The sequence below is a fragment of the Typopeltis vanoorti genome, chromosome 5, assembly GCF_054136105.1.
Source record: "Typopeltis vanoorti isolate ZY-2024b chromosome 5, IOZ_Tvanoo_1.0, whole genome shotgun sequence".
Classification (NCBI taxonomy): Eukaryota; Metazoa; Arthropoda; class Arachnida; order Uropygi; family Thelyphonidae; genus Typopeltis; species Typopeltis vanoorti.
In genome coordinates, this window is record NC_143553.1 from 28,607,292 (window position 1) to 28,623,527 (window position 16,236).

The 16,236-nt window shown below is 37.6% G+C and overlaps 1 protein-coding gene across 1 annotated transcript in view; it reads left to right on the forward strand.

Annotated features, from left to right (window-relative positions):
- Positions 1–353: 353 nt before the first annotated feature.
- The window catches only part of LOC150106277 (cGMP-specific 3',5'-cyclic phosphodiesterase-like), a 474,780-nt gene continuing 458,897 nt past the window's right edge, over positions 354–16,236 (forward strand). The window contains exons 1-2 of the mRNA XM_090392969.1: positions 354–461; positions 11,000–11,690. Coding sequence (XP_090249095.1) covers positions 11,001–11,690 — 690 coding nt within the window. The 5' untranslated portion in view covers positions 354–461; position 11,000. The remainder of the gene's footprint in view (positions 462–10,999; positions 11,691–16,236) is intronic.

Genomic DNA, 16,236 nt, shown 5'->3' on the forward strand with positions numbered 1-16,236 from the left:
ACTTTCGCACATCTGGAAGTTTGATTAGAAACAGCGATGTGTCTGCCGACTTTCACAAATCATTACCGTAAAGTATTAAACATCCCATATTTAGCTTCGAGGAGGCTTCGCTACCTCTTCTTCTCGTTAGGAGTACAATATTTTCCCTTTCACTACCTCTTCTTTCCATTAGGAGTATTTTTCCTTTCACTATTGGTCATTTGCAGCAGAATTGTCCAATGAGAATTCAGTTTCACATGCACCTTGGTAAGCGCGTGTGAGTATCACTCACGTAACAAGTGTCGACCGTAATAGGTAATCAGGAAGATCGTTAGACTCTTGTTACGATAATTTACTTTGCGGAAGAAGTACAACTATGACTTGTTAGCGCCGGACACTCATTGAATACGTAACTTGAGTATGCGTTTTTCTGCTGTGATCTGAGTGTGGAATAATTTGATTTCCTCATTGTTGCATGAAAAGTAAGTACCGTTTATGATTGACCATTTTATTAAATTAATTAATATCCCTTTTGTTTACTTTTTTACTGGAAAGCGAATAACAGCTGAAGCAATCAGCACCTGCCTAGATAAAACTTTTGCTTAACTCTTAATGGTATACAAGTCATCTGAACATAAAGGAGAGAGGGGGAAACTAAAGTGAGGTATTCAAGATAATCTTTTTTTTTATTATGAATTAATTTTTTTTTAATATCAATCCTACGTAAGAAGTTTCGAAACCCATGTTATTATTATACTGATTTTATCCTCATTTGGAAACGCTATTTCAAGTGACAAACGTCGTGAGACGCATAAAAATAAACCAATGACTTTTTATTTATTTTTTTTAGATTCGTAACTATAAAAACTCAATGTTATCTTTACAGCGTAATACAAATTAGCCACGTATCTAAGACTGACGCTATTTGTAGAATAGTAATACAACCATTCGACATCTCATTGATCAAGTGCTTCATCTAGAGAGCTTCGTTTAGCTAATGGGCACGCACGCTTCGTCGTTTACTGAGTTATCAGTGGCGTAATTACAATGCGTCGAAACATCAAAGTTGGGGGAGGAGCGATGAGCTTAGAAAGTCCAGGAAAAGCTCCCAAGGAAGAACCCATAAAAAATGTAAAACACCCCTATCTAAAGCAATTCGGAGGTCTCCCGAAAACTTGTTGGGGTGGAGCAAAAATTTCCTGTTATCCCATCGGGTTTGACTACGTCGTCTTTCAGAACGTATCTGAATTTGTTTTGAAAGGAACATTTCCAATCCAAGGCAGCGATTGATTATCAAAATCATCAATCAGTATCCTCTGTTAGTGCTGTCAGATTTTAATAACAGGAATTATTTTTATTGTTATGAATGCTTGCAACTTGCTTCTATTTCGGTAAGCAGATTCTAACAAAAAAAAAAAAAAATGTCGTACGGGCAGAACTCATTACACGAATCATTAATTTATGTAGTAGATCATTTCCGAAGTCAGATTCCGATTCATGCTTTTTCACTACTTCATTGTGTCAAGAGAGAGAAGGTAGCGCGAAATGTGTACAGATGTCATCTTCTCCCCCCCCCCATTAAAGAAATAGCCTGTCAAAAAAAAAAAAAAGAAACTGTCAATTTATCATGGAGATTTGCTAAGAAAAATTCCAGGTGTTCTCTCTCTCTCTAAGTAAAACTGTAAGTTACTCAAATATACCTAACTTTAAAGGTTTGAAGGTTTTTAAAATTCTAAAAATAATTTTCTAATTAATAAAAATAGAATAAACTTAAGTTTTTAAGCAGAGAGAAGGATGAGATCACATTAACTTTGTGCTTTTTTGTTGTTATATGAAAAAAGGGTAGATGACATATCAGACATAAAATCTGCGAAATGGATATGAAGAATATCGGCCAGTCCACCAAATTAAATATGGAGAAAAATAAAGCAGTCGTGCAAGAAATATTTAAATATTTGGCTTAGTCGTAATTACGACCAAACAACCTACACCTATATGGAGTTCATCTGATGGTCGGTTTTCTGTGTGTTCTCGGGTCGGTTTATCAGTTTTACTCACTGTTCATTATGGGGTTTTCACTTACAAGTGAAAATACGAGCTCAGAAACAAAGGGTAAACTCGCCGGCCTCACGACTGCACTACCGAAGTGCAGCATTTTAGAAAGTATCAACGATTGCAAGAAAAGAAAAAAAAAAAAAAGTAAAGATTTGTAGCGGGTGCGAAAAGCTTATCAAAATGGGCTTAACCACGAAAAGACTACAGGACACAGTTTGCTTATTTTCCATATGAAATGTTTTCCAAAATATTTAGTGACGTAAACTGATATTTTTAGGTAGATATTTTTAATTCCAGAAATCTCTAAAAATTAGCGAAGTTCGTTGTTAACACAGTATATTGAGATAATCTGTTCCTATCGGTCTTGAGTTCGAAACCCACTGTAGAATGGATGTTCGTGATTATCTTTCGAATGTAAATAATTAGCTAATGCGAGATTATCGCTCTAGTTGGAGGCCTGAAAAAGTGTCTAGAGAGAGGGGGGGGTTCGGATAAACTGACGTAGCCCACCCAGGATACTAATGGAAGTTATGTTGACAACCTTTCGCGGAGGAGGTGAACATTAAAAAATAAATTCACCATACAAAAAATGGCAGCAAGGCATTAATTCATACTCGGGTATTCGGTCTGTTTTGTGAATGCCAGCTAGGACGCCCCATCATCCACCCAGCCAACAAATTCTGCAATTAAACAATCTCTCCCTTTAAATCAGTTTGTGTTCTCTACTGGAGAGGGAACGAATCTCAGCATTGATTATATAAAAGAAATTCATGGCACTGTCAATTTATCAAAATATTTGATGTTAATGACTTATTTTAAATTTCTGTTACACATTTTCTGGCAGAAGTGAACACGTCTTATACAAATTCGCGTAACCTTGACGCTACTTCTCCGCTCAGAACACACTAAACGGCTGATATCTGATTGTGAATTGTACATTGCTTCAGCTAAACTTGTTTCTTTTTGCTACTTCGTATGAGATAATCGTCGGACCCCAATGACGTCAGTCAAATACGACTCTTTGTGAAAGGTCTATTGCAGATACAAAGCATGTAGAAGTATCAATTAATATTAGTGAATAAATTCCTTTTGAACAGAATAAAATTATAAAATGTTTAAAATGGTTGATTTGCGATCTACTGATATATATATATATATATGAACAATGCGGATCTTCAATATTGATTCAGAAGTAAAGAATATCAATTTTCTTAACAAAAGAAGGTGCACGAATTATTACATTTTGTGGCTACACAGCGAAGGTGGAAGGATCCAGAATGTAGATGAAGGAGTTAAGACTTCCACGAAGAATCATGCATTTGAGTACTTCATCAGTGAACCGAATAATTGTTAACTTTTTAATGAGAGAAAGTTAATCTCTTGAAGGGGACGGGATTTAGTTAAGCTGTGGAAAAAACTTTAGGTTAACTGTGCATTCCTTATCGGCATATCTTATAGAGACAGGATAATTAACGAAATCTTTCTTCCGATAATGTATTTTTATAATGTTAATTACGTCTCGAATCTTAATACAAGCGAAAACTTTTAGTGGCTTAATTTTGATTAAATTGTTTGTGGTTTAGTTGAGTTCACCACATTTTGCTTAATGAACTTTACCGTTTACACTTTTGGGGGAAAGGGAACTGATGTAACATAAGATGGCACAAAATACGTCAGTGCCATCATTGTTTTATCATAACACAAATCACGCACATAACAAAAAATGTTTTTGGTTTTTTCACACGAACTTCAAGTCTTGATTGTTTTGTTTTGTTTCAACTAAACCATTTTCAAATACAAAATTTGGCAGAACGTTTCGAAGTTATACAAAATATAAGTCCATGATTGCTGGGTGTAATTAAATGAAATTTGGTGTTTTTGATGACAACTAAAAACCTATCCACCAGTTTTTACGAGGGTGGTTTGAAGAGTTCTCGGCCTCGACCATAGATAACAAAACTATCGGCAAGATTTTTTTTTTTCTAAGTTGGTACATCTGCCATAAGCATCCATGTGAAATTGCAAGTCATTCTATCAAGTAGTTTGTTTTATATAGCTGTCTCTGAAGCAAAAGTGTTGTCTGTATCCCTTGAAATGGATAAAATTGAGTATCGTGCGGTTATAAAATTCTTTGTAAAAGAAGGTTTAACACCGAAAGAAATTCGTTCGAAGTTCATAAAAGTTTATAGGCACTCTTTTCCTTCGTTTTTGACAATTAAGAAATAGGCTGCCGAGTTTAAATGCGGCCGTACCAGCCTTGAATATGATCCACATGAAGGACGGGATAATGGCACTGGAGCATCGCTGGAATAAATGTATTAACCTTAAGGGAGATTATGCCGAAAAATAAAAATAATTTTGAAATTATCAATTCGTATTTTCATTGTTGGGCTGAGAACTTTTCAGACCACCCTCGTATAACATCCATCTGATCATTTTTTAACTGAAAGATTTAACAGAAATGATATTAATACTTTCGCTCTGACTAGCTGAAATTTAACGAACTTTGATTATAATTTGTTGAGTCGTCCCTCATTTCTTGTTTCAATCAGACCATTTTCAAAACAAAACAAAACAAAACCGTCTGTTGTAATGTGATTTACGCGGCTGTAAGTTGAATTGTTAGGATAACGAATGGTGTCACTATACAATACTATATATATGAAGCGAACATTTATGATTTCCGATTATTTCCTTATTTGTTGTTATATTGTGATATAAGACAACCGCAGAAAACCCCGAAGCTTTAGATCCAGTAAAAGAGTTTATCTGTTTTCTTTTATTTCTTAGTTGTTGTTTTTTTCAAATCAACAAAATTCTACTTCAACATGGAAGTTTGTTTTACAAACACTCATTGCCACTATGGAATTCAAACCCGCACTCTGGTGGTTAGAGTGCGTTGACGCTGCAATCCACTCTGCAAAAAGATCGATTGTAATTTTAGCACACTGGAAATTAAATAAGCACAAAGTCCATATTGAGTAAACGTTACCATCCTTGTATCATCATTTCTCTTTTCATTCTTGGTATACAGAACTCGGGTGTTTCACCCCGTGGAAACAGGAAAACCGGCTATCAGAACAGTGTAATGAATACTCATTCAATCATTCTCTTGGCTTTCTTTCATATCAAATGAAAAAAGGCCGTGCATATCAAATTCCCGTAGTGATGAATAGGATGTACGCTCGTACTTGGCCATGATAATATTCTGATGCTTGGTCTCTGCACGTATTCCTTTAACTTAAAAAAAAAAAAAAAAAAAGTGGAGATGGGGGGAAATCTGATAAAATGCATAGAAATGTGAAAATAATTAATCTAGACTTTTTAGATGATAGTGCGCTCAAGAAACAAAGAATGTAATCATTCTTTGTTTCTTGAAAGAAGCGCAGTCTTTCCTCGAAATATTATTATTATATAAGGAGCCTCCATGGAGTTAAAAGCCTCATCGCTGGAGACCCAACACTGACATACTAACCATTATTCACACAATACCTGTAATACTTCTCCTTAAACTCATTCACAGAAGAAGCATTCACAACCACCACCTCTGGCAACGCATTCCACCCATTCACAACCCTCCAAGCAAAAAATCTAGTCCTAACACCTTTGTTAACTACACTCTTATACAATCTCCAGGGATGACCATCGTTCTCTCCCTTCCTGCACTGGTCTTAAAAAAGTTATCAGTATCAATCCTATAAAACCCTTTTAATAATTTATATGCCTTTATCATATAACCTCTCCTACGTCTACCAGCTAGTTTTTGAAGCCCACAGAATTTAATCTATCCTCGTAGGGTACATCTCACAGGCCTGCAACAATTTTCGTAACCCGCCTCTGATTTCTCTCCACCATTTCCACATCACCAAGAAATCCAGGTGACCAGATCTGTGCACAACAGTCCAAATGAGGTCTTATTAATGCCTTATAAAGTGGGACAGTCACTTCCTTATCCCTGCTTGTCAGCGTGTTCTTCAATAGCTATGTACTCTGATGTGAAGTTTTGGCAACCTTTGCAATATGCCCTCGAAACTTAAGTTCTCTGTCCACAATAACTCCCAAGTCCCTAGCCTCATCAACTTCTTGCAGTTCAGTTCCATTAATATAGTAAACAGCATGTAATCTCATCCTTCCGAAGTAGATCACCTTACACTTGGCCAATTAAACTGGCAGCCATTTAGTTTAGCTCAAACCGTCAGCCTATTTAAGTCATCCTGTAAGATATCTACATCATCTGAATTAACTATCGCTCTTCCCAGTTTTGCATCATCAGCAAACAAGTGGATATCTCCTTTCAAAGCATTCCCAATATCATTGATGTACAAATTAAATAATAGAGGACTGAGCCCTCGGGCACACCACTAGTCACCTGCATTCTACTGGACTCTGCTCCACCATAAACCACTCTTTGATATCTATCCACTAGCCTCGGATCCACACCCATTTGCTCCAATTTATGCAACAGAGTCCCATGCGAAATCTTGTCAAATGCCTTTGCCAAGTCCAGCAGGATCACTGAAAATGCTTCTTCAAAGCATCTAGGAAGCAAGACGTTTGACTATACCTCATACTCATGATGAAAACCCTTACTAGGTCAACATACTGAAATCTATTTGAACTGTATAGGCAGAATTTCGACTCACCACGAAATAAATTAGTGTTCCTTGATTTAAACCACATGTTATGCAAAATGTGTTTCTTTTCTTTTTTGGATGAAAGGCTTTCACATTGTTATCACTACGCATCCTATAACAGTAGCAGTGTGACATTTCACGTTATATTATGCAATATTACAATTTCGTTGTAATATTCACTTCAAGAAGCGGTTCAGATTTTCCCAGATAGTCTTTTCCCTTTCTTCTCACCAATATTACGTTTGTTCGTGAGGAGACGCGATACCGTTGAAGGATCGCATTATTAATATCAAGCAGTGAACATCCTCCTTATGAAGAACGAGAACAGCACTAAGTGTGATTAAAGGGCCATTAGCTCACCAATTCACGTTAGCAATGGTGCAGCCTTAGAGTGCATTGCGTCTAAGTAATCAGTTGTTATTGCATCGCAGTTGAGATGGTTATGAAATGGTGTTTGCTTGTTTTCTTTTGGATATATTTAATTTCATTAAAGTGAAGCTTGCATCCTCCCCCCTCCCCTACGTGTTGAGTTTAGTTTTTTTTTATTTTTTTATGCGGTACTGTATATGAAATCCACCGAAAGTGGTCACTTAAAAGCACTTGGCAACATCGAACTGATATCTTTTTTTAACCGATACTCAAGGCCAGCTGTAGATATCGCAATTATCTACTTTCATCATTTCCATTTTTGTCCTGTTTATAAAAAAACTTCACATACCACCGCACTAATCTTGCAACATAGATGCGCATCATTTTTCCTTCCTATCCTGATTCTAAGCAATTTTCTTCCGTATATATCAGCACACTGATGCATATCGCCATACCAGTCAATGCCTCCTGTATCCATGTTACCCAATGTAATATCCATTCACATTCCTTTTCGGTTTCGGTACCGATTTGTTATGTGTACATTCCCAAATAACGCTTTCGTGAAATTCAGAATTCAAAATTGCCTCATGTGATTCGCTTCTGTTTGATAAATGCTTTGCCCCATTATCAAGATCACTGCGGTTACTCTTATTTTTGATATTGTGGAAGTTGCTGAATATTGCAACCAAAACTCGAACTCTGAAGCTCCATTTTTAAGTTGAAAATTAGCAGACCACCAGTTTTATTCAACGAGATTCACAGTGCCGAATTTGAATAGGAATCACCGATAGCATTTAGAAAATAGCAAAAAACACACGCACAAATCTGAAATGTGTGAACTTGCTGTGTCACGAGGTAAGTTATTCCAAGAGAGTTTTAACTTCTGGAAATGAAGGTGTTCAGGTTGGGTAGTATTCGCGGCCGGTAATGTCTTGATCTTGGTGTCCTTTATTATTATTATTTATTTTTATTATAACGGTATCTCCGTAGAGTCAAAAGACTCATCGCGGGAGACCCAACACTGACATACTAACCATTATTCACATAATACCTGTCATACTTCTCCTTAAATCATTCACAGACGAAGCATTTAATCCATTTACAACCCTCCAAGCAAAACATTTAGTCCTAACACCCTTGTCACACCACATTAGCAGTAGGGGTGGCGCTTCTGACAAGATCAAGATAAGGAATCGTGACGAGATTGGCTGATAAGATGACGTCATCGTGTGAGTGCCGTCATGGTATTGGAATGTTTGGAATTTCCCTGGGATGTATCAGTGACGTCACGTTGTTTGTTTTGTTTGCTTATGGAATTGTGGGTGATGGTTAGAGATAAGGAATCGTGACGTCATTGGTTGATAAGATGATTGTGTGTGACGTCATAAGTGTGGAATTTTTTGGGGAACATGTGTCAGTGACGTCACGTTGTTTGTTTTGTTCGGTAATGGAATTGTAGGTGATGGTTAGAGATAAGGAATCGTGTCGTAATTGGTGGGGGAGTTTAAACCAAATAGGGGTAGGGTGTATGGGGAAGTGACGTCAGTATCCTGGATGTGTGTTGTTATCAGATGTAGATAAGTGACGTAATTTGTTAGTTGTAAATAAGTGACGTTATTGTTTTGAATGGAAAAGGAAGATATATTAGTGGATAAGGATTCATGCCGTGATTTGTGGGACGCTTTAAACCAAATCTATAATTAATTATTTAGAAAATGTTTAAATGCTGCCGCCATCTCTTCACTCTAAACTAAAATTCCCATATTCAGGAATGAAATACCTCAAACCTATATTGGAAAATTCCAACTATAGAGAAGCAAAAGCACAACGTGATGTCAATGGAGGATGTGTGTCACCCTGAAAAATTCCAAGATATCTCATCTCTAACCATCACCCACAAGCGAACCAAACACACCACACGATGTCCCTGACAGGTTTGGGGCCCCAGCGAAATTCCAAACATTCCATACTCTATCTTATCTCTACCCATCACCCACAATACCATACGCAAACCATTTCCTTATCTACATCTCATAATAACAACACACATCCATGACACTGACGTTGATTTCCCCCCATTCACTCTACCCCCATTTGGTTTAAAGTGTCCCACAAATCACGCCACGAATCCTTATCCACTAATATATCTTCCTTTTCAATTCAAAACAATAACGTCACTTATTTACAACTAACAAAGTACGTCACTTATCTACATCTGATAACAACACACATCCAGGACACTGACGTCACTTCCCCATACACCCTACCGCTATTTGCTTTAAACTCCCCCACGAATCACGACACGATTCCTTATCTCTAACTATATCCACAATTCCATAAGCGAACAAAACAACGTGACGTCACTGACACGTCTTCCCCCAGCGACATTCCAAACATTCCAATACCACGACGTCACTCAATGACGTCATCATCTTATCAGCCAATCACGTCACGATTCCTTATCATATCTTGATCTTGTCAGAAGTGCTACCCCTACTACTCGCACTGTTACACAAATCTCCAGGGTGGCTCCTCGTTCTTTCCCTTCCTGCACTTGTCTTAAAAAAGTCATCAGTATCAATCCTATAAAATTCCTTTAACCCGGTGTTAGTGAGGGGGGGGGGGGGAATGTAAGAAAAGTGGTAAGGTTAGATCCCACAGACCCACCAAATAATGTAGTGTATTATATGAATCCATATCTTTTTTAATCAATATTAGTGGATTCTCTGAAGATTCTTCCTCACAGTATTTGCACACAGTAAAACGTATTTGCTTATAGTTGGTATGTAAAAATATAGAAGACGAAGCACTAACGATAATATTTTAGTAGAACATACATGAAAACACCTCACGTTTCGGAAGTAAATATAGTGACACTTTTGGTAAGATGGGGCTTTTGGTGGACCCCAGCAGACTTTACACCTCTGCACTCTAACCTTGCTTGTGCGCAACAGCCTGTCGTCTATGGCGTCGAGTAGCGGATTACGGGAGGAGAAGCTATACTGAGGCATGACTCACTGCCACGCATTGTTAAAAAGTTAGTCAATTTAAAATCTTTGGGGTCTGTGACACCCCACTTTACTAACGCCGGGTTAATCATTTATATGCCTCTATCATATCTCCTCTCCTACGTCTATGAGCTAGTGTTCGGAGCCCACAGATCTTCAATCTCCCCTCGGAGGAAACATCCCACACACCTGCAACAATCTTTGTAACTCGCCTCTGAATCCTCTCCACCATTTCTTCTTCACCGAGAAATTCAGGTAACCAGATCTGTGCGCAATAGTTCAAATGCGGTCTTATTAATGCCTTATAAAGTGGCACAATAACTGCCTTATCCCTGCTTGTTAGTGTGTTCTTCAACAACCATGTAATTTGATGTGATGTTTTGGCAACCTTTTGCAATATGCCCTTTAAACTTAAGTTCTCTGTCCACAATAAATCCCAAGCCCTTGCCTCGTCAACTTCTTGCAGTTCAGTTCCATTAATATAGTAAACGGCATTTGATGTTATCCTCCCTTCGGGAGGATGAGATCACACACCGTTTACTATAAACGATTAAACTTCTTTCGAATAAATGTCTCGTGTTATAGCTTAGTGCTTGAATGCGCATTTGTTTCTCCGATGGAATTTACGAAATATTCTAGAGGAGATAATTATATATCTTTTTGAATTTTTGCAATCATGTGAATAATTTTGGCAAGTTATTTATTTTAATTCATAGCTTTTGTAATCAGAAGACTTTTTTTAGAATCAATCATGGTGTTAACCGCACTATTTCTTAATTCCTAAGAATATTCATGAGTCTGAACTAGAACTGACAAATAAAATTATGAAATATTGTTTGCATGAACATTTATGGGAATGCGCCTCCCTATTTGTAAAGGGACTACTTATTTAGATATAAGTAAAAAAAAAAGAATCGAATTTACACACATGATTTTTTTTTCACTTCCTCATAGAATGGCGACGACAGATACCGCATCTCAAGCAACCAGTGATTCGCTCGAGGATTTCGACACTGTCAGTGAAGAGGAAAGGAAAGAGATGATGTCTGAATATTTATCCACTCATCCGCAATTCGCAAAAGAATGGTTCTGTGAGAACGCATGCGAGGATATCATACAAGAGTGGATGGCAGTCAGGGGACTTGCATGGAACGACGTCTCATTCCCGTCTGACCAGGAGCAAGAAAAAACTCTTAGTGTTTCGTATGCAGAGGTTGCAAGAAGTGGTCGTAATTCTGTGACGTCGGAGTTATTTCGAGAGCTGACCGGTCGAGGAAAGGTTAAGAAGCGAGCAGGACGGATGAACAGAAAACACTTGGAAACTTTGGAAGAACACGAACTTCTGATGCAGCTGATCCGTGACATCGCTAACGAACTAGACATGGACACGCTTTGTCATAAAATCCTGGTGAACGTGAGCATCCTCACTAATAGCGACAGAGCGAGTCTTTTCCTGGCGAAAGGTAGCAGAGGAAAACGATTTCTTGTAGCCAAACTCTTTGACGTCACTCCCGACTCAGTACTAGAAGAGGCCCTGGCAGCAGCAGAAGAACTGAAAAAGCTTCCGCCATTACCCTTTGGTGTAGGAATTATCGGACACGCTGCTGAAACCAAAGAAACTGTAAATATTAAAGATGCCTATAAGGTAAGTTGTTTTTTTTTTTTTTTTATCTCGCCATCAAATGATTTATTTTAGAATTCGTCACATTCTCTATTATGAGGTTCCAATCGATGCAGTCCCTTAGCCTACTACGTGTGTTTATTTGGTTGGATGTAAAATGCTATCGTGGATTTTTTATGCTATTTTTATCTTCCCACGTGAGGCCATCACCCTACGTAATCGGAGTAGTGCGTTTGGTGTGTGGAGCAGCATTTATCCAACACTTAATCCATTCACTGTACTAGTTTTTAAGAAAATAATACACATGAAAGACTGCATATCAACTTCGTAGCTGCATCGTTGGTGGGGTAAGGGACAAATAATCCGGAAATCCTGCTTGATCAAGAGACCAAGCACAGAATTTTTTGAAGCCCCTTCTAGTTGAAAATACAGACAATGACCGCGAATGATTTTTAATGTTTATTTTTTTTTAATGTCACGTGTATTATATATGGTAACTTGAATTAAATTATTGGGAGCGTAAAGCAGTCGAAACGCTGGAATAAATATATTTAATATACCAAATTAAGTTTACAAAAGTGGGAAAACCAACTGCTACTAGAAATTCTGAAGGGGTCCTTGCGAATCATTCCTGCTGCTCGAGATTAGCAGACGGCACTTCACGCTAAAGACGCTGAAGAACAAATTTAAACTGCAAATCGGTTAGTTTAATTAGAAAAGCGAATGGTTCCACTGCTTGGTGAAAATGATGGTCTGATTATTACGTTTCACAGAATCATTGCACTAATAGCTCACCCTATTGATAAGCAGTCTTCTCACTGGAGTGAAAGAGTAAACCCCGTGTGATGAACAAATTATACATGTCTCTGCAGCAGGAGCAAATTTAGTTCTCTGCGTGGTTCTGTACCAATGATTTTTCAAACTTTTCACTATAATGTACGCCCTTAATGCAGTTTTTGTTCTGCAAACGGTAGCGGTCTACATCGTCAACAAAATAAAATATAAAGCAATTTCTAAAATAATAAAAAAAAAAAAAGTTGATACTGGCTCCCCTTAACTCAAAGACTTAAAACTACCTGCAATAGTCTTAATTTTAAAAAAATCTCGAGCAAGGATTTGCATTGGCTTTGCATCTCTTTTACTTCTGGTTTGTGAAGCAGTGACCATGGAAGGGCCTGTAGAAAAGACACACCAAGAACTTTCTGTAAGGAAAAAGTCATCATTGAACCGAATTGTTCTCTTCTGAGCAGCATCGAGAATTTTTTTGGGGAGGTTTTACATACACACTCCCAATAGGTGGGCGGATTTCAGATTTGTATTGATTTAGTAACTGTATGAGTGAAAAATACCATCTTGGAAGAGGTAGGATGCCTAGTTGTGCAGAAGCTGAGGAAGCTATGGATGCGAAGTATATATGCCAGGAGATAGTGGAGCTAAATAATATTAGAGAGATCTCATTCTGTCTGGGGATTTGTGTATTACTGAGGGTAAGTATAGGTGAGCTGAGATCCCTTTTGAAAGAGAAAAGACAAGACTGCGTTTTGATTTCATTGAAGGGGAGCAAGTGATCTAGTCCCACGGAAGGGTGGTATTAGAGAACAGTGCGTAAGGCACTGGTTGTAGATCCTTAAAGCTTGGGACGTGCGAACACTGCGTGGTTTTTCGAATGAGAAGGATGAACGGAATGCACTACAATCAGCAATTCTAGTTTCCTGTGTATACTCACAAAATACTCAATAAATTCCTCGTAATCATAACTATCTTGCAAAATTATGAGGAGCTTGTTATGCTCAATTAAGTGCTAATATTGCTTCTTTTTCACATTCTATTCATATTTTAGAGATTAATTTCAGTCTGAATGTAATTTAACCTTTTGTTTTAACATCCTTACTAATATAGTTAAGGTTAGTTCATTACTCATCTCTATGATAATTAATATTTGATTTATGAGTTCTGTGCTCTGACCGACTCCGACGAAAAAAAAATTCCTTCTGTATCCATTTTGTACTAGTACCACTTCCATTAAATATTGCCTTAAACTTTTGAATTCTTTCATCATATGTTCGAAGGTAGGTATTCCGCCCACGATTTCTAAATAATCAGCTATCACGAAGTTGCGCCAAAACACTTCGCACCTTCTTGTATCATCGGAAGTTTCATTCTTCCAGTCAGTATCTTTTGCAATTGCAACTCCTCCCTTCTCCTTAATATTACATGGCTTTTTAAGTTACGAGCCCATAATAATTAAGTCTAATAAGCGTTCGAACGATGCTTATTAGGAACAACACATTTTCGAATTACTGACCTGAAGAGCAACTGAACATCATCAGTCTAATTAATGTAATTTTTCCCCGATAAGCCAGAATGCGCTTCCTCCTTTTCAGTTTCCTTGTTCAAGAAAATGCCAATGTGCCTGCGATATCAAGGACATCCTCATTAACCCGCATCATACTTTCCCCAGTTAATGAGCTTATTCTTGAGGTTTCGTGTGATGCCAATTAAAGTATACTTTATTGCCGACTTGCGTCTTCAGATAATGCGAAAAACCTTCCTTTTATTGTCGCAATTTTCTCTTTCTTTCGTTTTCACGTTTTAATAACGTTACTGATTTTATCTCTTTACGCAACTCGATGGATTCAAATGTTGTTTAATGGCTACCATCGCCATTAAACCAAATCTGAGTGTTAACAGACTAACACATACATTAATAAAATTCTTGGCTAATAGCTTTAAGTTAGTGAGATGTGGGCTATGGAAGTAATGAAAGTACTTTCTGATTTAGCAGTTAGTGAGTGCCAAAAATCCTTCTGTGCCAATTTTAATTATTCCTTTATAGTGGCATAAATTTCCTTATGAACAGCGTTTATTTCGATTACTTACTTTCGCCGGGCAAACATACGCAATTTTTCAAAGAACGAGCCATATGGCTTCATTTCGGCGACGTAAATGGTATAGAAATAGTGGATATCAAAGATCCAACATTCAAAGCCGAATAAGTGTCAGAAGTCACTACTCTTAAGGCACGAGCGCTGCCCTGTCGCCCGTATATTCGCACGTTCACTAGTGCGAAACAGCTGTCAGGCCAGTGAAACCTTTTTCAAATGCACTTCTTAATTTTCTTTTTTCCTGACTGGTTTCATGTCTTTCTGGATGAAGACCCCCCCCCCCCTTTTAAAAAGTGACTTGTTAAATAAAAAGTCCCAAGAACTTTCGCAAATCTTCATTTAGCAGTCCCACATGTGAACTGTAGAAGTTAAACAATTGCTTTTCTACACTTCAAAGCCTGAGTGATCCGATGATTTCATAATTGTTCGCTGCCTTCGCTAGCACTAACCTGTGATGGGCGATTAGAGGCCAGTTCTACACATGATGGCTCTCAATCGTTTTCCGTTCAACTTTCCTGAAACTTTTAATGGATCAAATTACTTTCTTGGTGACTTGTAGAATTTGCGTTTCTTTGCCTACTGTGTATCCCAGGCCTTTCCTACTACTGTGGATTAAAGACATTCTCATAACATCACTCCGTCCATTCAACATAATTTCGCCCAAGACTCGTTAGCTCACTGGCCTTTCACACTAATATTGACTTCATGTACGCTGATGGAATACCGCAATAATTTCAGTAATAAAACAACTAGTGTTATTCTTGGGAACCACTGTTACAGACGACTCGAATCTTGCTACTTGGTAAGTTTCTAATTCAGTGGCCTTATATGTTTAAATTGCTGTCAACTTTCTACTTCCTTAGTACTTGGTTCCCATTTATAACCATATTTCTTATAAGATTTATTTACTGAAAAGCTCAGTTTCCGTTAATAATGTTTATTGTTGTTATAATTCATTAACAGAAAGGTATAATTTCTATATTAAATTAATATTTACCAGCAGACTTCTGCTAATCGATAAATAATAAAATGTTAATTCCTCGTCATTAAGGCAAACTCTGGCGAAATAAAAGTTCGCTACAAACTTGATATTAACTAGGTCTACCTACTCACTGATGAGACCTCAATAAAGGTTGAAACCGGTCTGGGTAGTGACCTTCTCTCATAATGTAGAACAGAAATACAGCTCCTAGGAGCTAAGTTCACATTATGGGTAAATATCAAGAATAGTGATCGGAGCTTGCTCCACCTTAGACATGAGTTGCCTCAGCTTGCACTACCTTTAGGGTCAGTTGCTGCAGTATCCAGGTATTTGCTTACGCTTGGAATCGCCGAACTTTATATAGTTTCTACTATATTCGGCATGAAACCCTTTGAGTTTCTTATTCGGCTAAGAAACGATATGGGATGTAATATCCCTTAACTTAAACAAAGAAAAGTAAACATTTCTTGACAAACAATGCGGTCCCAATTAAAATTCCCACAAAGGGAGCAGCAACAGTGCTAATAATGGCAGGGAGATTATTAAATAAGCATTTTGAAATTGTGGATTGTGATCTATGCATTAAAATCTTTTGCGTCAGTAATTAGCCGAGCAGGAAAACACACTTTAGATCTTATTGTTTGGAATAATCACGATGCACGTTGACATCCATAGCAAACCACCAATGGCTCTTGCTGATACA